This window comes from Pongo pygmaeus, chromosome 12 (assembly GCF_028885625.2).
Source record: "Pongo pygmaeus isolate AG05252 chromosome 12, NHGRI_mPonPyg2-v2.0_pri, whole genome shotgun sequence".
NCBI lineage: Eukaryota > Metazoa > Chordata > Mammalia > Primates > Hominidae > Pongo > Pongo pygmaeus.
Genome location: NC_072385.2, coordinates 118,404,285 through 118,429,492, shown reverse-complemented (window position 1 = coordinate 118,429,492; position 25,208 = coordinate 118,404,285). Strand labels below are relative to the sequence as shown.

The 25,208-nt window shown below is 41.0% G+C and overlaps 2 protein-coding genes across 4 annotated transcripts in view; one reads left to right on the top strand and one right to left on the bottom strand.

Annotated features, from left to right (window-relative positions):
* Window positions 1-6,711, bottom strand: part of NBAS (NBAS subunit of NRZ tethering complex) — a 393,558-nt gene extending 386,847 nt beyond the window's left edge. Inside the window, exons 1-3 of the mRNA XM_054476756.2 lie at window positions 6,379-6,711; window positions 3,744-3,798; window positions 1,950-1,986 (exon numbers count right to left, since the gene is read on the bottom strand). Of these exons, the coding sequence (XP_054332731.1) occupies window positions 1,950-1,986; window positions 3,744-3,798; window positions 6,379-6,495 (209 nt within the window). The 5' untranslated portion in view covers window positions 6,496-6,711. The remainder of the gene's footprint in view (window positions 1-1,949; window positions 1,987-3,743; window positions 3,799-6,378) is intronic.
* Window positions 6,712-7,005: 294 nt separating this feature from the next.
* Window positions 7,006-25,208, top strand: part of DDX1 (DEAD-box helicase 1) — a 67,363-nt gene continuing 49,160 nt past the window's right edge. Inside the window, exons 1-8 of one of the 3 annotated variants that reach the window (XM_063648941.1) lie at window positions 7,006-7,101; window positions 7,368-7,399; window positions 9,334-9,506; window positions 10,296-10,429; window positions 18,350-18,442; window positions 18,816-18,885; window positions 23,827-24,110; window positions 25,099-25,180. The gene's annotated coding sequence lies outside the window, so the exon portion shown is untranslated. Of the gene's footprint in view, window positions 7,102-7,367; window positions 7,400-9,333; window positions 9,507-10,295; window positions 10,430-18,346; window positions 18,443-18,815; window positions 18,886-23,826; window positions 24,111-25,098; window positions 25,181-25,208 lie in introns of all 3 variants that reach the window. The other 2 variants (XM_063648940.1, XM_063648942.1) reach the window with 2 other exon arrangements.

The following is a 25,208-nucleotide window of genomic DNA, read 5'->3' as shown; positions in this document are numbered from 1 at the left end:
ATATGCAAGATCAGATTACAATTTCACTTTACTCATGTGATGCAAGACTCTGCAAGCCTAAGTTCAAAATAAAACCATTCACAAAAGACATGAAACTACCCATCATAAGTGAGTAAGTAGACAGAGCAAATCAGAGGACTAATACCTGAAGAAATCAAGAAAACAGATGGAAAAGAAGAATAAAGAACATAATTTCATGAAAGAAAAATAGAAAAAAAATACATTATGGAAATCAGAAAACACAAAATAGGATTCCAAAATGTTAGTGGCCAGGCACGATGGTATGTGCCTATAGTCTCAGCTACACGGGAGGCTGAGGCAGGAGGATTGCTTGAGCACAGGAGTTTAAAGCTACAGTGTACCATGATCTTGCCTGTGAATAGCCACTGTACTCCAGCCTGACCAACACAATAAGACCCTCTCTTTAAAAAAAAAAAAATTAGTAATATACATGTAGTACATTTATGCTCATTTTTTAAAACACAAAATAATATCAAAAGACAGTTACAAAAATATAATGAAGATACAAAACATGTATGTGAATACTGTCTATATGAGGATGATAATTTCCTCTGGAAGGGAAGGGAAAAGAAAAAGGGAAAGGACTTGAGATGTAACATTTTGCATAAAAAGAAAAAGAGCTAGCTGATACAGGTTTATTATATTGTCAATAATTCTCAGTATGTTTATATTTCATAATTAAAAGAAAAGAACTTTTTTAAAAAAATAAGAAAAAGCCACTTGAAACAAATATTGACCCCAAAACCTTTGGGTTTAATTACCATAAACTCAACAGCACAAATTAAACTATAATCTTTTTGAAAGCAGCATATCATGAGACAGATTAATCACTTAATGGTGCATTTGCAACCTGTACAATGATTCAAGGAAAAAGGCTTCTCAGGAGGAAGGGAGACAAAAAGATACCTACTTATGATGTCTGATCATAAGGTTCTCACACAGAGGATAGGGCTTGTATCAGAGCTAACTTCTTGAGTCTTCCTTCTCAATAAATAACAAAAAGAATTATCAAGTAGCAACCTGAACAAGACAAGCCTGACACCTTATCCAAGGGTGTTCAGGACTAACAAACTGTCGCCTAGAGAAGTCAGAAAACACAGGCCACCTCCCACACTCCTATCCTCTCCTTCCACTCTCTCTTCCTACTCATTGCTCTATCCTATCATATGCCAAACCCACAAAAAAGTGATACAATTAAGTATAGAAATTGTAAATATGCGTACATATATACATGTATGCACATACACACACACATACATAGAGTAAAAGCAGAAAGACATTGGAGCAAGTCCTAGAGAAATGCCAAAGGTCTCTTTTATGGAACTATATTATCTCTGGAACTTTATGACAAGATACCCTCAAAGAAAAAGCAATCTATGTAAATAATTCTATAAAACAATTCCTACACATGTATCTAAAAGCAGAATTATAACTTTTTTGTCATAATAATTATTTCTTTGTTCTTTCTAAAGCTGGAAATTAGCATCATGCCTGAAAATATACTTAACACTCAAGGAATTAAAAAATATACAAGAACTGAAACCTAAAGAACCTTCTCTGATACACAGCAGTTGAATATTAACCACAAGTGAGATGATGTGACAAGAACAAAAATGTATTTTAAAAGATATGCAAGCTACAGATGCTTCATATGGACATTCAAGATAAGCCTGAGAATAGTCATCAGAGGAAGCAGAAATTGTCATGAGACATTCTTAATAGTAACTAAGGGAACAAAAACTACCCTAAGTCTACTGAGATATCTTGTCAGATTCTACCTAAATGTTTGAAATGTCTCATACTGAGTTTGCCTGAATGTCAGCAACTTTATCATGATCTAGAATTCAATTATGAAAACAAATCATATATAGAATAATATTGTTTATATTTGATGTTCATACTGTTTCTCTGAAGAACCAAAGACTCACCTGTACCAGATGTATTGGCGTAAAAATAATAAACGATCTGTAATCAAAAGAAATGGCAAAGCCAAATATAAATCAGCTGTTAAGAATCATTTTCAAATTAGATTTATAGATGAGAAATCTGAAATATACTACACAGTGAGTCATTAAAAAAAATAAAGAACTCAACTCTTAAAATGAGAGACTAAATATAACCTAATATACACTGTAACATTTACAGGGTCATATATTTATTAAATTCCAAGTTTGTGTGTTATTCAAAAGTTTCAAGTATTTCCTGTTGAAGAAATAAAAGCAGTTTGAGATGTTAAATTTAATCTAAGAAGCTTTCATGAAACCATGGACTAGAAGTTATAATAATCACCCCTTAGAAACCAAAATAGTTGTGTAAAAAATTAAAACAAGCTGTATTTTACACTTTATAGCAAATATTTTAAAAATAATAATACCTAAAATGGGAAAGCCCACAGAAAACAAAACCTCTAACACGCTATGAAAAAACAATGCTTTCTATCATTCTAAATGTACATGTATGTGTGTACCTGTGTATCCAGTTAGGTATATACCAATGGAAAAATATCTAAAGAATAACAGATTCTCTCCAGGTGATAAGATGAGGACAAATTTTTTTCTAATTTGTAGTTATCTATAGTGTCTGTATTTTCTACAATGAATTTTTATTATATGTACACATTTTCTAAATTCTCAAAATTTAAAAGCATTTGTCATTATGAAAACTGAATATGCTAGTGCTTCTTGTATCAGAAGATAAAATTAACCATAATTAACTGTAATTTTATCAGAAGATAAAAGGATAATCAGAAGATTATAGTTAATTTCAAGTACTTCTGTGAAAATGAATTTTCTCTTTATAAGGAACTTAAATTCACTGGTATAAGGATGGACTGTGGAGCCAGAAAGACATGCAGTCAAATTCCAAATGAATGACCTTGAGCAAGTTTTCTTATCTAAAATCATAAAGGAGTAACGGCACCTACGTTTCTAGTCTGATAAAAGGACTCTATTAATGAATATGGTAAACCCATCATGGCACCAGCTCAGTAAACCTAGTGCTCAATCCTTTCTCAGACTCTTGTTAGTTCATACGTAAAATCTGTCAGGAGTTAAATGAATACCCTGGCTTACCAAATCTGTAATTTGAGTATCTCTGACCAGATGTATCTGAAACATCACATAAACCCCTTAAAATAGTCTCTCAGTGTATTTTCACCTTCAACGTCCACAGATTTTCTGAGACTCATACTGGCTTTGACCTTCATTCCTTCTAGAACAGCGGTCCCCAACCTTTTTGGCACCAGGGACTGGTTTTGTGGAAGACAATTTTTCCATGCAACCTAGATCCCTCACACGTGCAGTTCACAATAGGGTTTGCACTTCCGTGATAATCTAATGCTGCCACTTATTTGACAGGAAGTGGAGCTCAGGTGGTAATGCTCACTCACCCATCGCTCAACTCCTGCTATGCAGCCTGGTTCCTAACAGACCACAGACTGGTACCAGTCCATGGCCCAGGAATTGAGGATACCTGTTCTAGAATACATCCATAATGGTTAAACCAAAGCTATATACTTTAGCTCCAAGCTGCATTAGAGCTAAAAACGTGCATGTGTAAATATACAAATGTATACATATACGTACATATGTGTGTATATATAAATATATATATAATTGAACTCAGATAACACGTTACCTTTATTAGGCTCCACATCAGAAGTCTAAAGAACACATTCTAACTGTTAACCATATCATTACTGTAGAGAAATAAGCTATATTTACCTCGAATTGCTTTCGTGATGATAAAGGATGCACCATGTTTTCGGTTGCCTCTAGGCTGGAATTTAAAACAAAAAACACTTACATTTGAATCTTCTAGTATCAGACTAGTATTACTTATACAATATGTAAACTTATTTTTATTTACTAATACTCAGAGTTTTGGGCACAGGGAAGCAGTGTCTTAAAACTACTTAAGGACTGAATGTTCAGGTGCAGTGGCTCATGCCTGTAATCTCAGCACTTTGCGATGCCTAGGTGGGCCGACTGCTTGAGCCCAGAAGCTCCAGACCTGCCTGAGCAACGTGGCAAAACCTCATCTCTACAAAAAATACAAAAATTGGCCAGGCATGGCAGTGCATGCCTATAGTCCCAGCTACTTGGGAAGCGGAGGTGACCCAGGAGGTTGAAGCTACGAAGCTACAGTGAGCCCTGATCATGCCACTGCACTCCAGCCTGGGTGACAGAGTGAGACCCTGTCTCAAAAAAAAAAAAGTAGACACAGGATGTGGGACAATAGGAGTAAAGTGAGCATAGCAGAGCTAGGCAGTATGCGGGAGAATAGGAGTAAAGTGAGCATGGCAGAGGCACATGTCAGGACTAACCTTGCAGGAAAGAACAAGGATTGAAGCTGGAAACTGTTTCCAAATCAAAAACCAATCCACAGACAAGAGAAGTCAAGGCCAAAGACCATACTGGTTGCCAGTTCAGCACACTCTATTGAGGCTGTAAGTTTTGCTCACAGGAAAAGTGGTCATATCTCCAATGCCAATTCATTGACTACCTGTTGTGTATCTATACAGACAATGCTACTAACAAAACATACACAGATACGTAATTGCTATATTAAATAATTCCATTCCATAAGTATACACTGAACACACTGTGGGTAGGTTCATGACGCTAGGCACTGCATAAGATGCACTAAAGTGCTGTCAAGAAAAGCACAATGGACATACAGTAAGTGTAGACAGATTTTTTTAAAAAACACAGAAAAGTTATTTCACTCAATAAACATGAATTGATTGTTGGATTCATGCAAGACACAATTTGGCCCTGGGAAGAGATATAAAGATGAATCAGATGTCTGCCCTCCAAGAGCTTATAATTCAACAGCTGAAATCAACAGAATGCAGAAATCGATAGAATGCAGAAATCAATTGAACTCCCCCACCCCCAACACACAAACACAAAACAAAGTACTAAGGGTTTCAAAGTAAGTTAATTCTGTGGTTACTTTTTTGGAATCAATTTATGGTAAGCATTCTGAAACAGTATTGCAATTAACCAATGAGTGTTAAGGAGTGGAAACTTATCTAACCAGCTGCCTCAGCAACAGCTTCCTAGCTGCATAACCCAAAAAATATTCACATTAAGACAAACTAAGTACTTGAAATTAAACTAATATATGCAGATCTCTACCCGTCTACAAAATAAATTATTCAAGATAAGCACAAACTGCAGTGGAAAAGAGGCTACAGAGGAAAAAAATACAAACTTTGGGCTGAAAAATGAGTCGTTTCTCCAGTAAAGAAACACTCAGAAAAAATGTAAGATAACTCATATGGGCTGGACTACATAATCTTTAATAAAGGTTCTTTTCGATCTGGCTGCTTCCTCTGGGTCTAAAACAGTAACTGGCACGTGTTAAGCACTCAATAAATATCTGTTAAATAAACATGGATCCAAAAAATAATAATAAAAAATTAAAATAAAATAAACATGGATCCATGGTTCCTACTCTTCATCACAGACCCGGGAGGCCCTCACTACCAAACAACTGATAATCCCAAGATCCAGTCTATAAATTATCAGCCTCTATAACCCTTCTCTAGCGGAGATCCCAACCCGCTAGAGAAGAGTCAGCAGCTCTTTACTCTGCACTTCCGTGGCATTTTGCTCACATCGCTAACTATAGCGCAGAAAACGCTAGGTTATGAAAAACGTTTACGGGACTGTCTCCCCTCTAGACGAGAAGCTCCACGAAAGCATATTCATCTCTGTATCCTTAGCACCTAGCACAGCACCTGTGACACCGAAACGGACGAACGGACAGGCACACCCTTATTAAATGCTCTTTATTGAAACACACAAGACCTGGCGCGATCCAGCCCCAGGTATGGGTAAAGGCTCAGATTCTGCGCTCTGCAGCAGCCTGGCAGATGCTGAAGACTGTAAGGTCCTGGAAAATTCTCCCACCGCAGTTGAGCGTCGGCCCAGACTAGCCCTAGCCAGACCGCGAGAAGGGACCACCAAGGGTCCAGATAAGAGAAAGGACCCTCGAGTCCAGTGCTGTGCCTTCCCCTCCGAATACAGAGAGCGACACTAACAATCCTCTCTCCTCCGAATACAGAGAGCGAAACTAAGAACCAAAGTGAGATCGTACGCTCCCCAGAGCACGAAGTTCCAGCCCCCAACAACCGAATTCTGAGCCCAGGAAGAATCTCAGGGACCACCACCCTACCCCGCCCCAGACCCCCACTAGCCCAAGGTGCCGTTGCCAAGGCGACCGCACAAGCCAACGGGCCCCAGTCCCCCATCCACCCGGCTCCACTCCCCTACGTGGCTCCTGCTACGTGGCTCTGCCCACGAAGCGCCCTCGCCAAGTTGGCTGCTGCTGTAGACGGGCCTGGTTCACCTGTACTTCAGTCTCCGGTGGCCACTCGGTGTTGACCAACAAGTCATAGAGAATCGTCTCCTCCTCACCCTCTGCAGTGCCTGGACTCAAAGCCGGCCCTGACTCGGGGGCCGCCATGTTCGCCCGGGACTCAGGCAGCGGAGGAGTGTCTCTACGGAATCCCTCACAGGACAAGCTTCTCTATCCGCGGCCGCTTTTGATTCACGGGGAAGGGAGTGAACTGACCGCGGCAAGGAAATGCTAGGTTAACCCTTTTATCAGTAGGAAGGACAGGGACTATTGCTTGTCTTGGGAACGACTTGTCTCCCGGTCCTGATACACTCCTTGTTCATTAATCTACATGAGATCGGCCAAGTCATTGAGCCTCTCTTATAAGTCAGTTTCTATAAAACAGAAATGGTAAAGGTACCCCACTGAAATGCTAATGTTCATTTGTGTATTCTTTGCCTAACACGTACAGAGAGTTTAAACAGTGGTTTTAAAATAAACAACCAAAGTTATCCAATGAAAGGTAGCAGAGGAAGAATGCTACAGGAGCTCAGAAAAGGCAACGAAGGCCAGAGTCTGCAGGAATTTCCTGGAGGACGTGGAGCTTGTCCCTGCGTCTTTAACAATAGGCAGAATTTTAATCCACTGGAGAAGCATTTCAAGTAGCTGGAAATGGAATGAGCAGAGACAGAGGCAGAAATACAGAGTTGAAAGAACTCTTTCAACGCGTCGCCAGTGAGTGACTACTTTCTGAGTGTGGGAGTAAAAGAATTTACCAAGACAGTGGTAGATAAAGAAAGACAGATTAAAGAAACTATGAAAGTTCGTTGCCAGGGAGCAGCGGGCCGAATCAGCAGAGGAGGAGCTCATTGCTAGGAAACAAAGGCTTGTTGAGAATTTTATAGACTGGAACTTGGAGTGATTGATAACACCAAGGTAGCAGGAAGTTAACTTGCTTTTTCTTTTCTTTTCTTTTCTTTCTTTTTTTTTTTCTTTGTCAGCTGAAGTGTTTGAGAAATTGAGGCATTTGAAGGTAAGCAGGAAGTTTGTGAGTTAAGTACGTTATCTGTGTAGAAGGGCCATATGTCCTGGGCCATAAAGAAAAGTAGACCTATGGCTTATTTGTTTCTTCCTTTTGTTTATATGTTTTGGACCATGAAGAAAGACAGACGTATAGCTTATTTGCCTTATCTCTTTGTTTTTCCCTGCTCCCACTAGCCTGCCTTTTTTTTTTTTTTTTTTTTTTTTTCCTAATTAGGACTCAACAAGACGAGTGAATAGAACCCAAGTTGAGAAAGGGTGTAGGGGCAATAAAGTTGAAATAATAGGTTGAGAACCCGCATGGAGGGAGCGAAAAGGTCAACCCCATTTGTTCACTCATTCATTCATTCAACAAATACCTCTTTGTGGACAGTTATAAGCAGAGCCTACTGTAACATGAATGAATATATACTGTACAAAGTATTACACTGTTTCACATCAAAAGAAACACAAATATTGAATATCCCTTGAGATAATTATATTTCATGATATCCATCAAGATGCATTAGGCCGTGATGCAATTAAAAGCCTCTGCTGGGAAGCCTCTAACCAGCTCCCATTTCTCTCAGAGTTTAATGACCTCAAAGCCTTACATCATCTGCCTGCTCCCCTAAATCTCACACCTCTTTTCCTGCTCCCTCTACTACCTTCAGCCACACTGGCTCTATTTCTGAACACACCAGACACACATCAACTTCAGGAGTTCTGCAAAGCCTGTCCCCTCCACTTGGAAGGCTTTCTACCAGATGTTTACTCGGTTCCTCCCTTATCTCCTTCAAGTTTTTGCTCAAATGTCATCTTCTCTCTGAAGCCTACCTTGACTGCTCATTTTTAAATTTGCAATGACCATTCTCCAACTCCAGCTTTCCAGAGCTGCTCTATTATTTTTTCCATTACACTTGTCATCATTTAAACGGCTATACAACATATTTGCTTATTATCTGTCTCCATTCACTAAAAGGTAAGCCATGCCAGGTGCTCTATCTATATGCATACAAATGCTATATCCATCCCTGCTATATCCCCAGAATTTATAACAGTGCCTGGCATAGAGCAGAGGACAAAATATATATTATTTGTTGAATAAATGACAGACTTCCCAGAAAATCTTTTACACATTGTCTCCCCATAGTATTTCTCTGCATAGCAGCTGTGCCTTTCAATCAAACCCCTCATTGTGAACACCAGACGTGTCTTCTCCCTACCCCACAAGGCTGACAAATTGTACACCTCCAGGGAGCCCTGCCCACATTGCATGTGGTAGAACATGAAGAGGTAGGAACACCATGCACATGGAATGCAGTGTGAGGGCTGGTTACTGGAGTCCTCCAGTACCTCAGTACGACCCCACCTATTTCTCCACACCAAGTTTCCTTGGCTCTTTACTCCTCTTCCCTGTCTCATCCTTTCTCAGACAGATATTGGGGTTGCTTTCTGTTTCATCACTCTCTTCACTACTTTCACTCAATCTGTGAAAGCCAGGACATAGCTGGTCAAACTGGCAAAGGATGCTTCCTTCTTAGGTGGTGTGCAAAGGGGACCACTGCAAATACATCATGAAGAATTTATTTCTTTTACCATCATCACACCATTTTTGTCGGTATGTTTTTGTTTTTGAAAACAGGGTCTCACTGTTTCACCGAGGCTAGAGTGCATTGGCACAAAGAGAGCTCACTGAAACCTCTACTTCTGGGCTCAAGCAATCCTCCCACCTCAGCCTCCTGAGTTGCTGGGACCACAGGTGCATGCCACCATGCTGGGCTAACTTTATGATTTTTTGTAGAGATGGGGGGTCTTGGACTCCTGGGCTCAAGTGATCTGCCTCGGCCTCCCACAGTGCAGGGATTACAGGCACGCACCGCCATGCCCAGCCTCACACTATGTTAATTGTTTTATCCATCCTCATCCATACCCCACTTACCATAGCGTGTACAAAAGGACAGAAAACATAAAGTCATGCCTGGAAGAGAACTTCTACTCTGAAGAAACAACAACCGAAGTGTCACAGGATGAATCTACGCTATTTGGAGAGGGAGTATACATTTAACTTGCAGCAATCCCTGGAAGAAAAATTCTACTAGCAGAGATGCTCTGAGCAGGTAAGTGGGTTGTTAAACCTTCAGCACCACTAGTTAAAATCCAGAAGAGTTCCTGGAAGGGGAGAAATGTGAGGTGACCTATAAAAGGGAAGAAGGTGGTAAGAATGTGTACGTCACAAGAAGAACTCCAAATGTTGAATATCAGACACGGGTTGGAAAAGAAAAGGCAAAGAACTGATCAAGTTCAACTGAATCAAAGGAATAGGATGACTTAAAACAAATTGAGTGGCTGAAGCCAAATTGCTACTTGGTCTCATTTACAGTGACTATATAGCAAAGTATCCAAACTGGGACACTTTTGAAAAGAAAAAGCCATGATTTTAATAGTTATGCTAGGACAACAACATGAAACAGGACTGTCATGGGCAAACTGAGATGATTGTCACACTAATCCTAAACAGCAGAGTGGGTAATTTAATGAAGAGGTGGTGAGCATTTTACAAGGATAGCAAGACTCTTCTGTTCGTCATTATTCTCTTCTCCTTTCCTCCCTCATGCTTGTAGTGACACTGTTCATTTTTGTCTGCCCAGGCCCTTTGCTTCCTTTGGAGACTGTTCTAGCTGCTCTTCATTCACTCAAGTCAGATAATTCCTAGTGTTACCACCAATCCCCAAACTCTGCCCCCTTGACCCAAAGAACTCCATTCCTGTTACTTTGAGCATCAGGTTGAGAACGCTTCCCTGGGATTTTTTCTTTTTAAGATGCAAATGGAGGAAAAGGCTCCTTGCCTTTTTGGGTCAGAGTTTGAAGAATATTGAGGTTATTAGCATCCATCTTATTCATTACAGAGAGAAAGCCTGTCTGTATAGTGAGAGAATGAAACCAATACATTGAAAAAAACTGAGAAGAGAAAGAGGTAGAGACTTCACCTGATACAAGCACGCCTGAAACAAGAGACACCTGTATGATTCCATCTTCCCAGGTAAGTGATCTAGTTCATTCTCTTTTATGCTTCAACTAGTTTGAGTTTCTAGGCATTGAAACCATCCCTCTTTTGGTGTTTCTACCAGTGGATTTTGCATTATTTTATTTTACCTTAAAATATAGAATATCAGACACGGGTTGGAATAAGGATTTTACCTTATTTATTTATGTATGTATTTATTTAAGGCAGGTTTATTTAAGACAGGCTCTTGCTGTGTCACCCAGGCTGGAGTGCAGTGGCGCAAACACAGCTCACTGTAGCCCCAACCTCTGGGATGCAAGCGATCCTCTTGCCTCAGCCTCCCAAATAGCTGGGACTACATGCACGTGTCACCACACCCACCCAGCTAAAGATTTACTGAATTTAGAATCTGTATGTTGTGTATGGATCTCTGCAATGTTGCTTCTGAATTGACAGATTGGTGTTATTAGTTAATAATTGAGAGTGTTCATGGCTTACTGAGCATTTCCGTCCTCACAGCCACTGCTGAAATTGACAGACTCAGAAGACAGAGTCAATCTCTATTTCACAGATAAGAATATTAAAGCTTAGAGAAATCTAGGATAACAACAGAGCTAAAATTCAGACAAGGTCCTCAGGTCTTGATCCTGTGCTTTTTGTTTAAACTACCACATGTTACCGAGAACTGCATGGAAAAGGATTACTTAAAAATATAGATGGAGCACTTAGATGATTGAAAGTGAAAATAAACAGTTAAGGATGACCAGGAGTACCAACATGTGGAACTGGGGTATTATCAACCTGTCAAAGGAAAATTAAATACATTATATGTAAGAGTTTGGTTGACAAATACTATTATGATCATCTAATCAACTCCTTAATTTAGCTGAAAGTCCATCTCTGGTTCAAAAATATTTGAAATCATGAATGTCTTTTTTTTTTTCTTTTAAATGTTTGGAGAGACAGAGTCTTGCTATGTTGCCCAGACTGGTCTTGAACTCCTGGCCTCAAGTGAGCCTCGCACCTCTCAGCCTCCCAAAGTGCTGATATTGCAGGTGTAAGCCACTGCACCCATCTTCTTTTCTCTCTCAGTTTCTTTTTTATGAATAAATCATTCTGAAAAGAAAAATTATGTTTTCCAAATAACCAACACAAATGGTAACTGTAAACTGCTTAAGGAAATAAGATAAATAAAATCTGAGACAGTTTCAAAATACGCATCATCATCATTATCATCATCACTATGTTTTGTGTACCTACCCTGCTTCAAGCACTAAACCAGGTATCTACAAGTAGATACACATGTACTTTAGTAAACTGAGGCTCTAAATCATTGTGACCCAAACAAGGTCACATGCTGGTAATGGCAAAGCCACAAATGAAATAGTTTTTGTCTAACAGAGAAGGTACTATGATTTACCCACTTTAAAGAGTAGTGATCTGATGATGATATAAGCCTTTGATGAAAAGGAAAAAAAATTTAGAAAAATTGTCCTGTTTCTTCCTAGCCTCATAGCATATCAAGTGTACTTCAACTGAACTGAATATAATCCTCATTCACTTTGCTGATGACCACAGACATTCTATCTTAGAATTAGACAAAAACTTAACATCATCTCACATAAATGAATCATTTCTTGGCTGGGTGCAGTGGCTCACTCCTGTAATCCCAGCACTTTGGGAGGCCGAGGTGGGTGGATTACCTGAGGTCAGGAGTTCGAGACCAGCCTGGCCAACATGGTGAAACCCTGTCTCTACTAAAAAAAAAAAAAAAAAAAAAATACAAAAATTAGGCAGGCATGGTGGCACACCCCTGTAATCCCAGCTATTCAGGAGGCTGAGGTTTGAGCCCTGAAGGACAATTGCTTGAGCCCGGGAGATGGAGGTTGCAGTGAGCCGAGATCACGCCACTGCACTCCAGCCTGGCCGACAGAGCAAGACTCTGTCTCAAAGAAAAACAAAAAAAAAATCATTTTTCTTCTTTCAACTCATCAATGTATAGCTGTCATTAGCTCATAGATTCATTTAGTAGGAGCTCAGCCTTTTAGCTCCTATCAGTTAAAAAGTCCATTAAGCTAAAAGCCATTAATGATTCAGCATTTAACCCTTTTATGCTTTTCAATATTAGAGGCAAAAGAGATTAGATCATCATACGAAGTTGCTTCTATTTTAAAGTTGAAATTGCATAGTAAAATTGAATTTGGGCATTTAAACACTACCTGTTATAGGTGTCATACATTTGTATTTGATTGGATGGTGCACTAGCTCTTTATGAAGAATATAAATTTTAATCATAATATAAAATAACACCAAGAGCAATTCAAGAAATTTTATTTTCTCTAGAAAGCCTGCAGAATCCCAATCAATCCTTCCATAAATATTCTAAGACTTTTATAATATATCTTGGCAGCAAAAATAGATATAAAGCTCATGCATGGTTTTAGCAAAGAAACAATGTCCAGCCCCTTACTGAACTCTCATTTACACTAATTAGCGATGCAATTCAAACAGACCATTTCCTCCCCCCAATTTTCTCACTCACAAATTATACAGAACATCAAACTGGGAAATAGGCCTTACCAGAGGCACATACAGTAACAAATGCATAAATCAGTAGCAAGTAAGTGCAAGAAGTGGACTAATACATTGGTAAAAATACATTGGTAGGCTGGGCGTGGTACCTCATGCCTGTAATCCCAGCACTTTGGGAGGCCAAGGCAGGCAGATCACCTGAGGTCAAGAGTTGAAGACCACTCTGCCCAACATGACGAAACCCCATCTCTACTAAAAATAAAAAAAATTAGCCGGATGTGGTGGTGGGTGCATGTAATCCCAGCTACTTGGGAGGCTGAGGCAGGAGAATCGCTTGAACCCGGGAGGTGGAGGTTGCAGTGAGCCGAGATTGCACCACTGCACTCCAGCCTGGGCAACAAGAGCAAAATTCCATCTCATAAAAAGAAAAAAATACATTGGTAAATTGATCGATTATTGACTTAAAAGTGAAAATAGCTTTTTAGTTTTATTTGGTTTAAAAGCAAAGGTAAACTATCTGTAATATACTTTGAAGTGCATCAGAAGTGCATCAGAAAATAAGATGGGTTAATGGATAGGTGGAAGATAAATAAATACATGGAAAGATGTGATAAAGCAAGTATAGTAAAATACTAATGATATCTCATTGGTGGGTACATGGGTGTTCATGGTAAAATTCTTCCAACTATACTATATGTGAAAACTTTCATAATAACATATTGGGGGGAAAAGGTAAATTTACAATTTTAAAAAGCACAAACAAGGGATAGAAAGAATTACAACATGTATCTTCCAAACCATAAAACAGAATAAAGGACATTAAGAAAACTGTCCATTTGAGGCAGGGAAGGACAGAATAAATAACAAATATAAACCACAATAAAGAGAAATTTCTCCTATTGGAATAAGGTGATGCAATAATCATTAAGCTAATACAAAACTCACATATGCATCCATGCGTACACCTCCTATACACACACTTCTCTCTTCCAACCTCCCCCTTTTTTTTTCTTTTTTTTTTTTTTGAGATGGAGTCTCGCTCTGTTGCCCAGGCTGGAGTGCAATGGCAGGATCTCTGCTCACTGCAAGCTCCGCCCCCCAGGTTCATGCCATTCTCCTGCCTCAGCCTCCTGAGTAGCTGGGACTAGAGGCGCCCGCCACCACGCCTGGCTACTTTTTTTGTATTTTTGGTAGAGACAGGGTTTCACTGTGTTCGCCAGGATGGTCTCAATCTCCTGACCTCGTGATCTGCCCGCCTTGGCCTCCCAAAGTGCTGGGATTACATATGTGAGCCACCGTACCTGGCCCCAACCTCCCCTTTTCTTATAAAGAGTAATTTCAGAAGTTTAGAATATGAATTTCCCCCACTCCCTTTATTTGTTTTAATCACTTATGGAAAGTTCTGTCCTACCCTGGGCAACATAGGTAGACTCTGTCTCTTAAAAAATTGTTTTAACTAGCCAGAAATTTGCCAGATGTGGTGGCTCACACCTGTAGTCCCAGCTACTTGGGAGGCTGAGATGAGAGGATCACTTGAGCCCAGGAGGTTGAGGCTGCTGTGAGCTATGATGGTGTCACTACACTCCAGCCTGGCTGACAGAGAAAGACCATAGCTCTAAAAAAAAAAAAAAGAAAGAAAAAAGAAAATTCTCAGTTCTTACCTATTCACATGTCACCTGTACACCATTCACTTTAGAGAGATGATGGGGCATTGTATCCTCTGTACGTCGCAGCCTCCCTCACACTTTATACCTCATTGTCTTTCTGTTTTGTATCCAGTGTAATTCTTCTAATCTCGATTCCAATGCACACATTCACTTTTAAGCTTTCTCTGCTTAATCTTTCCATCAAGTTTTTAAATATTAATTATTATATTTTTTATTTCTAGAAGTTATTTCTTTAAAGCTCAAGGCTGCTGATCATTTCGTTACTTTCTTTTTCTCTCTGTTAAAGTCCTACTTTTAGAAACACATCAAACATAATTTATATTCTCTACCTGGTATTTCTAATACCTGAAGCCCTCAAGTATCTATTTTTTTCTGCTGACTCTTGCTCATGTGGCTTCTTTCTTTATGGTATGTGTGTGTGTATGTGTGTGTGTGTGTGTGTGTGTGTGTGTGTGTGTCTTATTGTTTGCTCAGATGCTCTGGAATTCTAGTTCTGAGGATTCTTTGAGGCCTCAGATGGAGGGTACCTTCCCCCTGAAAAGACTTGCCTTCATTTCTGCAAAGCACTCAGAAGACTTGGGTCCACTTTAAATTAAAGTTTGTTTCACACGATACAAATAGTGTAAATTCAGGCTCCAAACTTACAAGAGTGTCAGTCTGTGGCAACAAATTCTTAAAGGAGACCTTTATATGCACTCAGATTCCAGGCTGAACAGACAAATTTATTTGCTCTCTGCCTCTTTTTTATGGGATTAAAAAAATTGTAGCTCTTCATGGGTGCTAATTTATTTAGAGTGACTAGAGATCTCACTCCCATTACACAGCCCCATGCCTCCCCATCCCACTTCCACTATTTTCAGCCCTGCAATCAAAGCTCTGGAAATCCGGATCCATAAAGATCCCTAAAGCGTCAGTTCCCACCCCCACCCCCCGCCCCAACCCCCATCTTCCATGGATTCCCTCACCAGTTACTGGGCCTCAGATATCTTTTACTTTCTAACAAACTCATTCATTCATTTTAAAAGTTGTTTTTGTTTCTATACTAGCTAGCACTCTTGTTGTTTGTGGGAGACTTTTAGGATGTCTTCTCTGACAAATTGACTAAATGAAACCCTCTGAACCTAGCAGAGGGAAACAAAAAGGGGGAAGGCATTCCCCCCTGCTTTGATACAAACAGCCAAGCAGCTCACAGACAGCACAGACCCCGGGAAGCAGATCAGCAATGGCTCCAAAGGGAAATGATCGGCAGAGTAATGGACCTTTGTGCCAACATGTATCAGGTATCTCTGGGACTCCCCAGAAATATTTGGTAGAGGATTTTACAAATGACTGAGTGTCTTCTGTCATCAACTAGGAGCAAGACTAGTGAAATTATGATATTTGCTATTATGATCATTACCATTCATGTCCACAGGCGGCAAGGCTAGGGAGTCTCAAATAACACCAATAATACAAAAATTCAAAAGGCAACTACAAAACCAAAACACTGTAATTCTTTGTGGACAGGGCCAATGGCTTTTTAATCTGTAAACCTAACCTGAAAGCAGGCCCTGAGAAAATATTTATTGACTACATGAATTATACATGGTTATGTTGCTGCTATTATAGATTAACCTTTTTTGCTTAAAAGGGAGATTGTAACTTTTAAAAATCACTTATTTTTTCCAGCAAAATAATATAGGCTTGAAAAAAATTTCTCTCAATAAACAGACCATTCATGAGCCATAATTTTTTTTCTACCATTGTAGTAGATTTTGGTTAAGTTCTTCAGTTTATCTTTGAGTTTCCTCTAATTGAAAACTACAATGGAAATATTAACCAAAAGTGCAAAAATTCAATGAAGCTGACAAGTAATTAATATGTATTTTGATAGGGCAAAGTACCAACTCAAAATGTAGAAGTTATTAAAGTATCAGGGTCAGACACCTTCAGCTATGTGGAAAAACTGAATTAAACACCAAGGATTAAAAACCGTTTGAGGAAGAATTATTAAATGTCTCTCAATGTTAATGGTTTTAGCTCTTCCATGGAATTTCATGCAAACTGTTTCCTATTGAAGTCCTTATCATTTTAGGCTTCTCTTTAGATAAAATATGTATACCTAATGTTAAACTTTTAAAGTTTTTAAGTTTAAATTGTTATATTCTGATACAGATATGAGATAAATGATTTTTAAAAGAAACTCTGCGACCTAATTAAGTCCTGAAAGGATGAACTAAAAGAAAGATTGAAAGCATTTAAAGGAAAGATTATGGGCAAAAATCTTTACCAAACTGAAGTCACCAAGTAAGAAAATAGCATGTTAAGGTCAAATGTATCCCTATGCTAAAAATTGCTCTAGAATTTACACTGAACCTAACAGATAAAACAATAGTTTTGCAGTCAGGGCACATTTATAGAATGTCATTTCTTCCACTTCTCACAGATCTTGACTTCTACAATCTTCCAGCTCCTTCTCCTACCTCTGGGATAGACTCTAATGTTAGAGAGACCTTGTTTTGAGTAATAGTTCTGTTACTGACTAGTTCTATAGCCTTGCAGGAATTATTTAATCTATTCGTATGTTGGTTTCCTAATGGAAAACCATTAGGAATGGTTTGGGGGACATAAACTAAAGCATGGTTCTCAACCAAAATCTAGCCAGGATCCTCTGAACCCTCTTATCTGCCAGGCCTCAACCTTGGCCTATGAAAACGACAAACTCTTAGTGTAAACAATTTCGTCCACTTTCTTCCTCTCCCCATTTAAAGACTTAAGCAAACACTAACAGTTACCAACAGCTCAGAACCACAACCACCGTAAGTGACCCTAGCTATCCCTAAAGGGCCTGAGAAAGCACAAGGCTTCTAAAAGAATTTACTGTTTGTTCCAGCCAACACCTGACCATAGGCCCCCGACCACCCTTTCTTAGAGCATTTACTAAATTTTACTCAATGCACTATTTACGATTGGGAATCCTTCCTCTGTCCCTTTGAGATGTACATCTTTCTCCAACAACTCAGGAGTGAAAGCCATTCCTTTGAGATGTAATCATAAGGAATGACAGTACCTCTGTCTCTAGTCTCTGGGAGAATACAACCCTAACTTTAATTAATTGTCAGCTAGCATATGCAGCTGACTTAATCGGCATTTACACTGACCAATCTTTCTAATTTTTCCTTCTCTGACTCTGCTTAAGCTCCAGCAGTCCCCAGTCCCCCCACCACCTCCCAAGTTGAGTTTAGTTCATGCTGGACACTCTTCTCTATTGCAATAGTATATTACTGATTAAAATCTGTCCTTAACACTTTAACATTCAGCTCTTTAACAGTTCAAGACATCGGAAATAAAATGACATCTAAGAATAAAGCCATGAAATCAAAATGACCATGTTGGTGAACTTTAAAACAATAATATTCTAAAATAAGCTTTCTACGTGTGTCATCCAAGGAAACCCACCTGCATTAGAATCACCCACCTAGGGAATTTGTTTAAATGCCCACTCCTGGGCTCCACCTTGGACAGGGGAGACCAAAATTCCTGAGTGCTAGACCTGGAAGCATGCATTGGGGAAAGAACTCCCTGGAGTAATTTTTTTTTTTTTTTTAAAGAGACAGTCTCGCTTGTTGCCCGGGCTGGAGTGCAGTGCCACGATCTTGGCTCACTGCAACCTCCACCTCCCAGGTCAAAGCAATCCTCCTCCCTCAGCCTCCTGAGTAGCTGGAACTACAGGCATGCGCCACCACACCCAGCTAATTTTTTTCATATTTTTTAGCAGAGACGGGCTTTTGCCATGTTGGCCAGGCTGCTCTCAAACTCCTGGCCTCAAGTGATCCACCTGCATCAGCCTCCCAAAGCACTGGGATTACAGGTATGAGCCACCGTGCCCGGCCTCCCTGGAGTAATTCTAAGCTACTTGCATTTGAAGAGCACTGGTATAAACAATTAAATATAAATACGCTGCTGAAAATTTCTTCCAAACAAGTGGTTAAGACATAGCTCATATTCTGTCTACTTTAGCATGTATTAAGCAAGATGGGAAACCGAGGGCTAACCTGATTAAGCCTGCCTAATTTAACCTGCCTTGCTTGCTTTTAATTGCTTACATCTAGTTAATCTTAAAATTCCCACTAGCAAGTCATAGTAGTCAAACAATGCATAACTATACTTCCACTAGCCTCCTTATAGCTAACAGCTCTGACAGTGGGTCACCATAATAATAAATGCTTAATGTTGTTTTGCAGGAGCTAGCAGCCAGTTCTTGTTGAGTTCAAGCCAGTTGAGACCATCAACTCTTCAACTGAGCCTGCATGGGTGCGTAAAGCGTGACCTTTTGATGTCAAAGGGCCAAAACCTGCACCCTCCTTTCATGCTAATTCAACCATTTTCTGAACATGCATCCTATGAAGAGCCATGTAGCTCAATTACGCTTCTGCAGAAACCCTGATTACCTCACCTTTCCCACCTGCCAATCACCTTTACCCATACTTCACACCATCCTGCTTTCTATCCCCATAATTACCCCTAAGCCCTGTTTTCAGGGAGGTGGATTTGCGATTTGTTCTCCTTCTCCTTGCTCAGCAGCCTGGTGAGCAATCTCACAAAATGAAATCTTTTCTTTTTTGCAAAACCCACAGTCCCAATGATTGGTTTGCTGTCCATGAGCAAAATGAAGCTGGTTTGATATCAGATGTCACATATAAAAATTGAGGGTGGAGTGGGGTGTGGAGGGAGCAGGTATAGAATTTCATCGGTTTGCAGTCAGCAAGAAGAAAGGGAGTTTAGGCTGAGGACAAGTATTCCAATCTTTCTATGGGGGGGATGTATTAGTCAGGGTTCTCTAGAGGGACAGAATAGTATAGATATATAAAGGAGTTTATTGACTGACACAATCACAAGGTCCCACAGTAGGCAATCTGCAAGCTTGAGGAGCAAGGAGAGCCAATCCGAGTCTCAAAACTGAAGAACTTGGAATCCAGTGTTCGAGAACAGGAAGCATCCAGCATGGGAGAAAGATGTAGGCTGGGAGGCTGGGCCAATCTCTTCTTTTCATGTTTTTCTGCCTGCTTTATATTCGCTGGCAGCAGATTAGATGGTGCCCGCCAGATTAAGGGTGAATCTGCCTTCCCCAGCCCACTGACTCAAATATTAATCTCCTTTGGCAACACCCTCACAGACACACCCAGGATTAATATTTTGCATCCTTCAATCCAATCAAGTTGACACTCAGTATCAACCATCACAGGGAGATAGTCACTTTTGGTGGGTAAACATGTGGAGCTTATGTCTCCTCCCCTTGAATCTGGACTGGGCCTGTGAGTGAAAGCTTTTACTTTTTAGCCCAGGCTTTAAGAAGGCCTGGCAGCTTCAGTTTCCTCCGTTTTGGATTCCTGAGCTACTGTGAAGGAAGGAAGGCCAGGCCACTGTGTGGGAGAGGTAGGCCAGATGGAGAGGTCTTGGAGGAGGAGGTAGCACGGGGTACTCCCCACATCCCCTCAGCAGCAGCCCCAGCCTCCTTAAAGCCCTCACAGAGGGCAGTCCAGGAAGCTGCCCTGAAAACATGTCATCCTCCTCCTAAAAATGTGTTTCCCTTTGGACGTTAGTACCATTGTTTATGCCTCACCATTAACATGCTTGAACGTACAGCAAATGTGCTTTGCCCAGATCACTTTTTTGGAGGAAACTTTTCAGCAGCACATTTATAATTTATTAAACAAGTGTTCCTCAAACTTTACTATAGATAAGAATCATGAAATAAAAATAAATTCCCAAGCCCCCTCTTCCCCAATGTACTGAACGGATCTCCCTCGGCCAAGGAGACCCCAGAAAATCTTTAAAAACTTTCCTGGCCGGGCACGGTGGCTCACACCTGTAACCCCAGCACTTTGGGAGGCCAAGGCAGGTGGATCACCTGAGGTCAGGAGTTCGAGACCAGCCTGGCCAACATGGCGAAACCCCATCTCTACTAAATATACAAAAATTAGCTGGGCGTGGTGGCAGGCGCCTGTAATCCCAGCTACTAGAGAGGCTGAGGCAGGGAGAACTGCTTGAACCCAGGAGGTGGAGGTTGCAGTGAGCTAAGAGCACAACACTGCACTCCAGCCTGGGTGACAGAGCGAGACTCCTTCTCAAAAACAAAACAAAACAAAACCATTTCTTGGCCGAGACAAGATGGGAGGTTGGTCATGCCTCAGTATGCGCCCTTCCTCACTAACCACTACTTGACTTAAGAGTTAAACAGAAACCAACCCTGGAAAGCAAAGAACAGAAAACTTCTCCACTGACGTCAACTTCAACCAGTTGCTTGGTGTCTCGGCCAGGCTCTCCTCCCTTTTCAAGATTTTGACATGACAGCTGACCAAAGCTCCCCTTCCATTGAAGGAATGACCGTCCACCATGGAATGGTTCTGGCCAGTTTACACAGACTGTGCACAAAGCACCTTCATGTCCTACATTTCCTTTTGACATACGGAGTCTAATATTACTGCATTTTAATGATACATCTCCACTGCAAAGTCAACATAGGATGTATGTAACATATATGTTTGCTTATCACACTCATGTGTGACCCCCCCTTTCGTTAATATTCCTAACTCCTATAACCTGTTAAATATGTATGTTCAGCCAACCCATTTAGCATAGAACTCCTGTCTACCCTTCCTCCCTCAAAGTTCCAGCTTTTTTTTTTTTTTTTTGAGACAGGGTCTCGCTGTGTCACCCAGGCTGGAGTGCAGTGGCACCATCATGGCTCACTGCAGCCTCGACCTCCTGAGCTCAAGTGATTCTCCTGAGTAGCTGGAACTACAGGCACACACCACCACACCCAGCTAATTTTTTTTGTTGTTGTTTTTTGTTTTTTTTTTGGTGGAGACAGGGTGTCACCATGTTGCCCATGCTGAGCAAATTTGTGGGCTCATGCAATCCACGTGCCTTGGCCTCCCAAAGTGCTGGGACTACAGGCATGAGCCACCATACCCGGCCTAAAGTGCAGGCTTTGATCTCAGCCAGAGGCTCCACTTCCCAGCCTGGAAGTTGCAAGCAATCATAAGAAATAAAGTTTTCCATTCCAAATGTATACAGCTTAAGACTTTAAGTGGACATAATTAATTTAAGCCAGTTCCAAGGGCCTGACTGCCTTTGCACACTGACTGAAAGGGAAGTCCCTGTCTCTCTAGGGCTGAATTTTGGACTGAGAGACACAAACTGAGATGTCCCTGTGGACACTGCTGTCACTGTAGTCTTCCAGTTCTTTTGTGCTAGTACCCACAGCTAAGAGAGAAAGTTTCTCTCTTTCTCCTGATTGAAACCATTCCCTTCACCCATCGTAATTCCTTCTTTCTTCTCTGAAGCTGGGCTTAATCTTGGGCATCCTTATGCAGATTCCCTCTTTACTAGCGATGTCCCCTCAGCCTGTGACCACACTCAAGTTTCTCTCATGATTAAAAAAACTGGCCAGGCATGATGCCTCATACCTGTAATCCCAGCACTTTTGAAGTCTAAGGCAGGTGGATTGTTGAGCCCAGGAGTTGGAGACCAGCCTAGGCAACATGGCAAAGCCCCGTCTCTACAAAAAAATACAAAAACATTAGCTAGGTGTGGTGGCACGTACCTGTGATTCCAGCTACATGTGAGGCTGAGGTAGGAGGATCAGTTGTACCCAGGAGGTAAAGACTGCAGTCATCTAAGATCGTGCCACTGTACTCCAGCCTGGGCAACAGAGCAAGACCGTCTCAAAAATAAAAAATAAAAAAATGAAGCCATCCCTTGACCCCCACATCCATCTTGCATTTCCATCTAGTTTATTTTCACCTTATCCAAACTTCTTACAACAGGAGTCTATGCTCACTAGAAGTAGTCTCTTCTCAGTTAGCCCTTAACCTACTATAACCTGGGTTCTAATTACTCCACTAACATGTCCAGCATATAATGCTAATCATCCCATAAATTTCCAGAATGTCTATTCTCTTGGTTTCTGTAATAACAGACTCTTCGAATTGTCCTTATAGTTCTGACTTTATTTGCATACTCTAGGGCCTTCTCTCTGTTCTCTGCACCACACTGCCCCCTAGTGCTCGCGTTCTCTACAACTTGTTACTACAACAGTGCTGCTCAGACCAGTGGCTTTAGCATCACGAGGAGCTTGTTAGGGATGTATCTCAGGCCCATCCCAGACCTGCTGAGTCCATATCTGCATTTTAACAGAATCTCCCGGTGATGTTCATGCACAGCAAAGGGTGAGAAGCAGCTCCACGACTCGGTCCTCACTCCCTGCTCTTCTCTTTTCTGGGTGAGCTCGTCAATTCCCAGGGTCACTACCTACTTGTTGAGGTTTCTCAAATCTCTATCTCAACCCGAAGTACCTCCTCCAGGTTTCAGTCTCACATAACAGACTACTTGCTGGCAATGATATTCACACGGAACTCAACAGACCCATGCCTACCAAGCAGCTGCCCCTCCTGTAATCTATTTTTCCCAGCTGATGCTAATATCATTCACCCAGTTATCCGTACTGAAACCTGGGCATTGCACTAACGCCTTTCTTCCTCTCATTACTCTCCCTTCACTCTCCCCCTCTACCCCCATTAAATTCAACAAGTCATCAAATCCTGGCATGTTAATGGTATTTCTTTTACCTATCCTCTCCTGCCTGACACACTTTCTTTGTCCTCATTCAAGTTTCAATTACATCTTATATATACTGCTGCAATAATAGCCTCGTAATTGTGCCTATACAGATCTGTTCTTCACACAATCACCAGGAAGAGTTTTATAAAATGGAAATACGATCATCTCACTTTCTTGCTTAATATCTGTCCCACCCACCATAGTGGTTTTCAAATCGTGGTCCCTGGACCAGGAGTATTAGCATGGTACTCACAAGTTGCCTGGGAACCTGTGAGAAATGCAAATGATGGGTCTAGTCCCAGACCTCTGAATCAGAAAGTCTGAGGAGGAGGTTCCTACATCCTGTTTTAACAAGCTCCAGGTGATTCTGATGCACACTGAAGGCTGAGGCCCACTGACCTCCCAGAGTAAACCAATCTTGATCAGCAAACATTTCCCCCTGATACAGCTCAGGTCCAAACTCTTTAGCATTATTTCTGTCTACTTTTCAATTTTGAACTTGACATGTGAGGAATGGAGGAATATTTTTTATTTCTATGTATGGTAGCCAATCTTCAAAATGATGCCCCTGTCCCATTCCCCAGTCTCCTAGTGTCCATGAACTTATGCAGTGCCTTCCACATTGAACAGGGCTGGCCTGTGTAACCAGCAGGATACTGTGGAAATGATGGTGTGAGACTTCAGAGGTTACAGCAACCTCTCTCTTGAATCAGTTGCTGGGGGTAGACACCTGCCATGAGTGACGACACTCAAGAACCCTATGGAGAGGTCCAGGTGCTGAAAAACTGAGGTCTTCTGTCAGCCAGCACTAACTCACCAGGTGCATGAGGGAGCCTACTCACAAGTGGATCCTTCAGCCCTGGTTGACATCTTGACTGCAGCCTCATGAGAGATTCCAAGCCAGAACCATCCTGGTAAGTCATTCCTGGATTTCTGACACACAGAAACAATGTAAGATAATAAATATTTGTGTTTTAAGCCACTAAGTTCTGGTGTGGTTGTAATGCAGCATTCGATGATTAATACATTAGGGTACACCATCCTGTTTCTTGCCACTGTGTAAGTCTCCATGCTGTCCCCTCTACCTGAAAAGCTTCCCCTCCTTTCTTCCCCCATAAGCCCCTCTTCATCTAATTAAATTCAGTTCACCTTTTAAGATTCATCTGAGATATTATCTTCCCCAAAATCCCTTCTCTGACCCTTCCAGACTGGCTTAGCTGTCTACTCTGAGTTCCCATGATACTCTGAATATATCTCTACCGTTGCATTTCTGCCTTGTGTAAATTATGCGTTTACATTTATCTCAGTTGAAAAACTTAGATTATCTTGAAAGCAAAGAAGTGTGTCTTATTCATATTTGTCTTACTCATATCCCCAGCACTATCATAGGCTTTCGCACATAGGAGGCACTTCATCAGTTTTGTTAGGTGAATTGTAAATGAAAGATCTTTGTGAAGTTCTTAGAGATGCTTCACCGAAAGAACACAGTGCCTTGTTCACTCTCAGGCCTCAGTATGTTTCCATTTCTTCCCAGGGCAGAAGTAGCTTCCAAATCAGGAGATTCAATATATCCACTTGCGGCAGATTGCATTTTCCAAAGATGGCCATATGCTCTGAATCAGTATCCAATATATGATACCATTTCTCCCATAGCCAAGATTCCCAGGTCCAGAAATCAAGGGGCAGAGATGTGAATGGTGCCACTCACTATTACCTCTAGTGAGCCACTAGCAAAATTTTTACTTCCAGTTCCTGTGACTTTACACTCTTCTGACCTAGATAGGGGTCTTAGCTCCAAAGACAGGAATGTCTCCACCAGGAGACACAACGATGATTCCATTGAACTGGAAGTTAAGATTGCCACCTGGTCACTTTGGGATTTGCATGCCTCTGAGTCAACAGGAAAAGAAAAGAATGACTGTGCTGGCTGGGGCGATTGATCCTGATCACCAACTGGAAACTGAACTGCTTTTCCACAAGAGAGGTAAGGAAGAGTATGTCTGGAATACAGG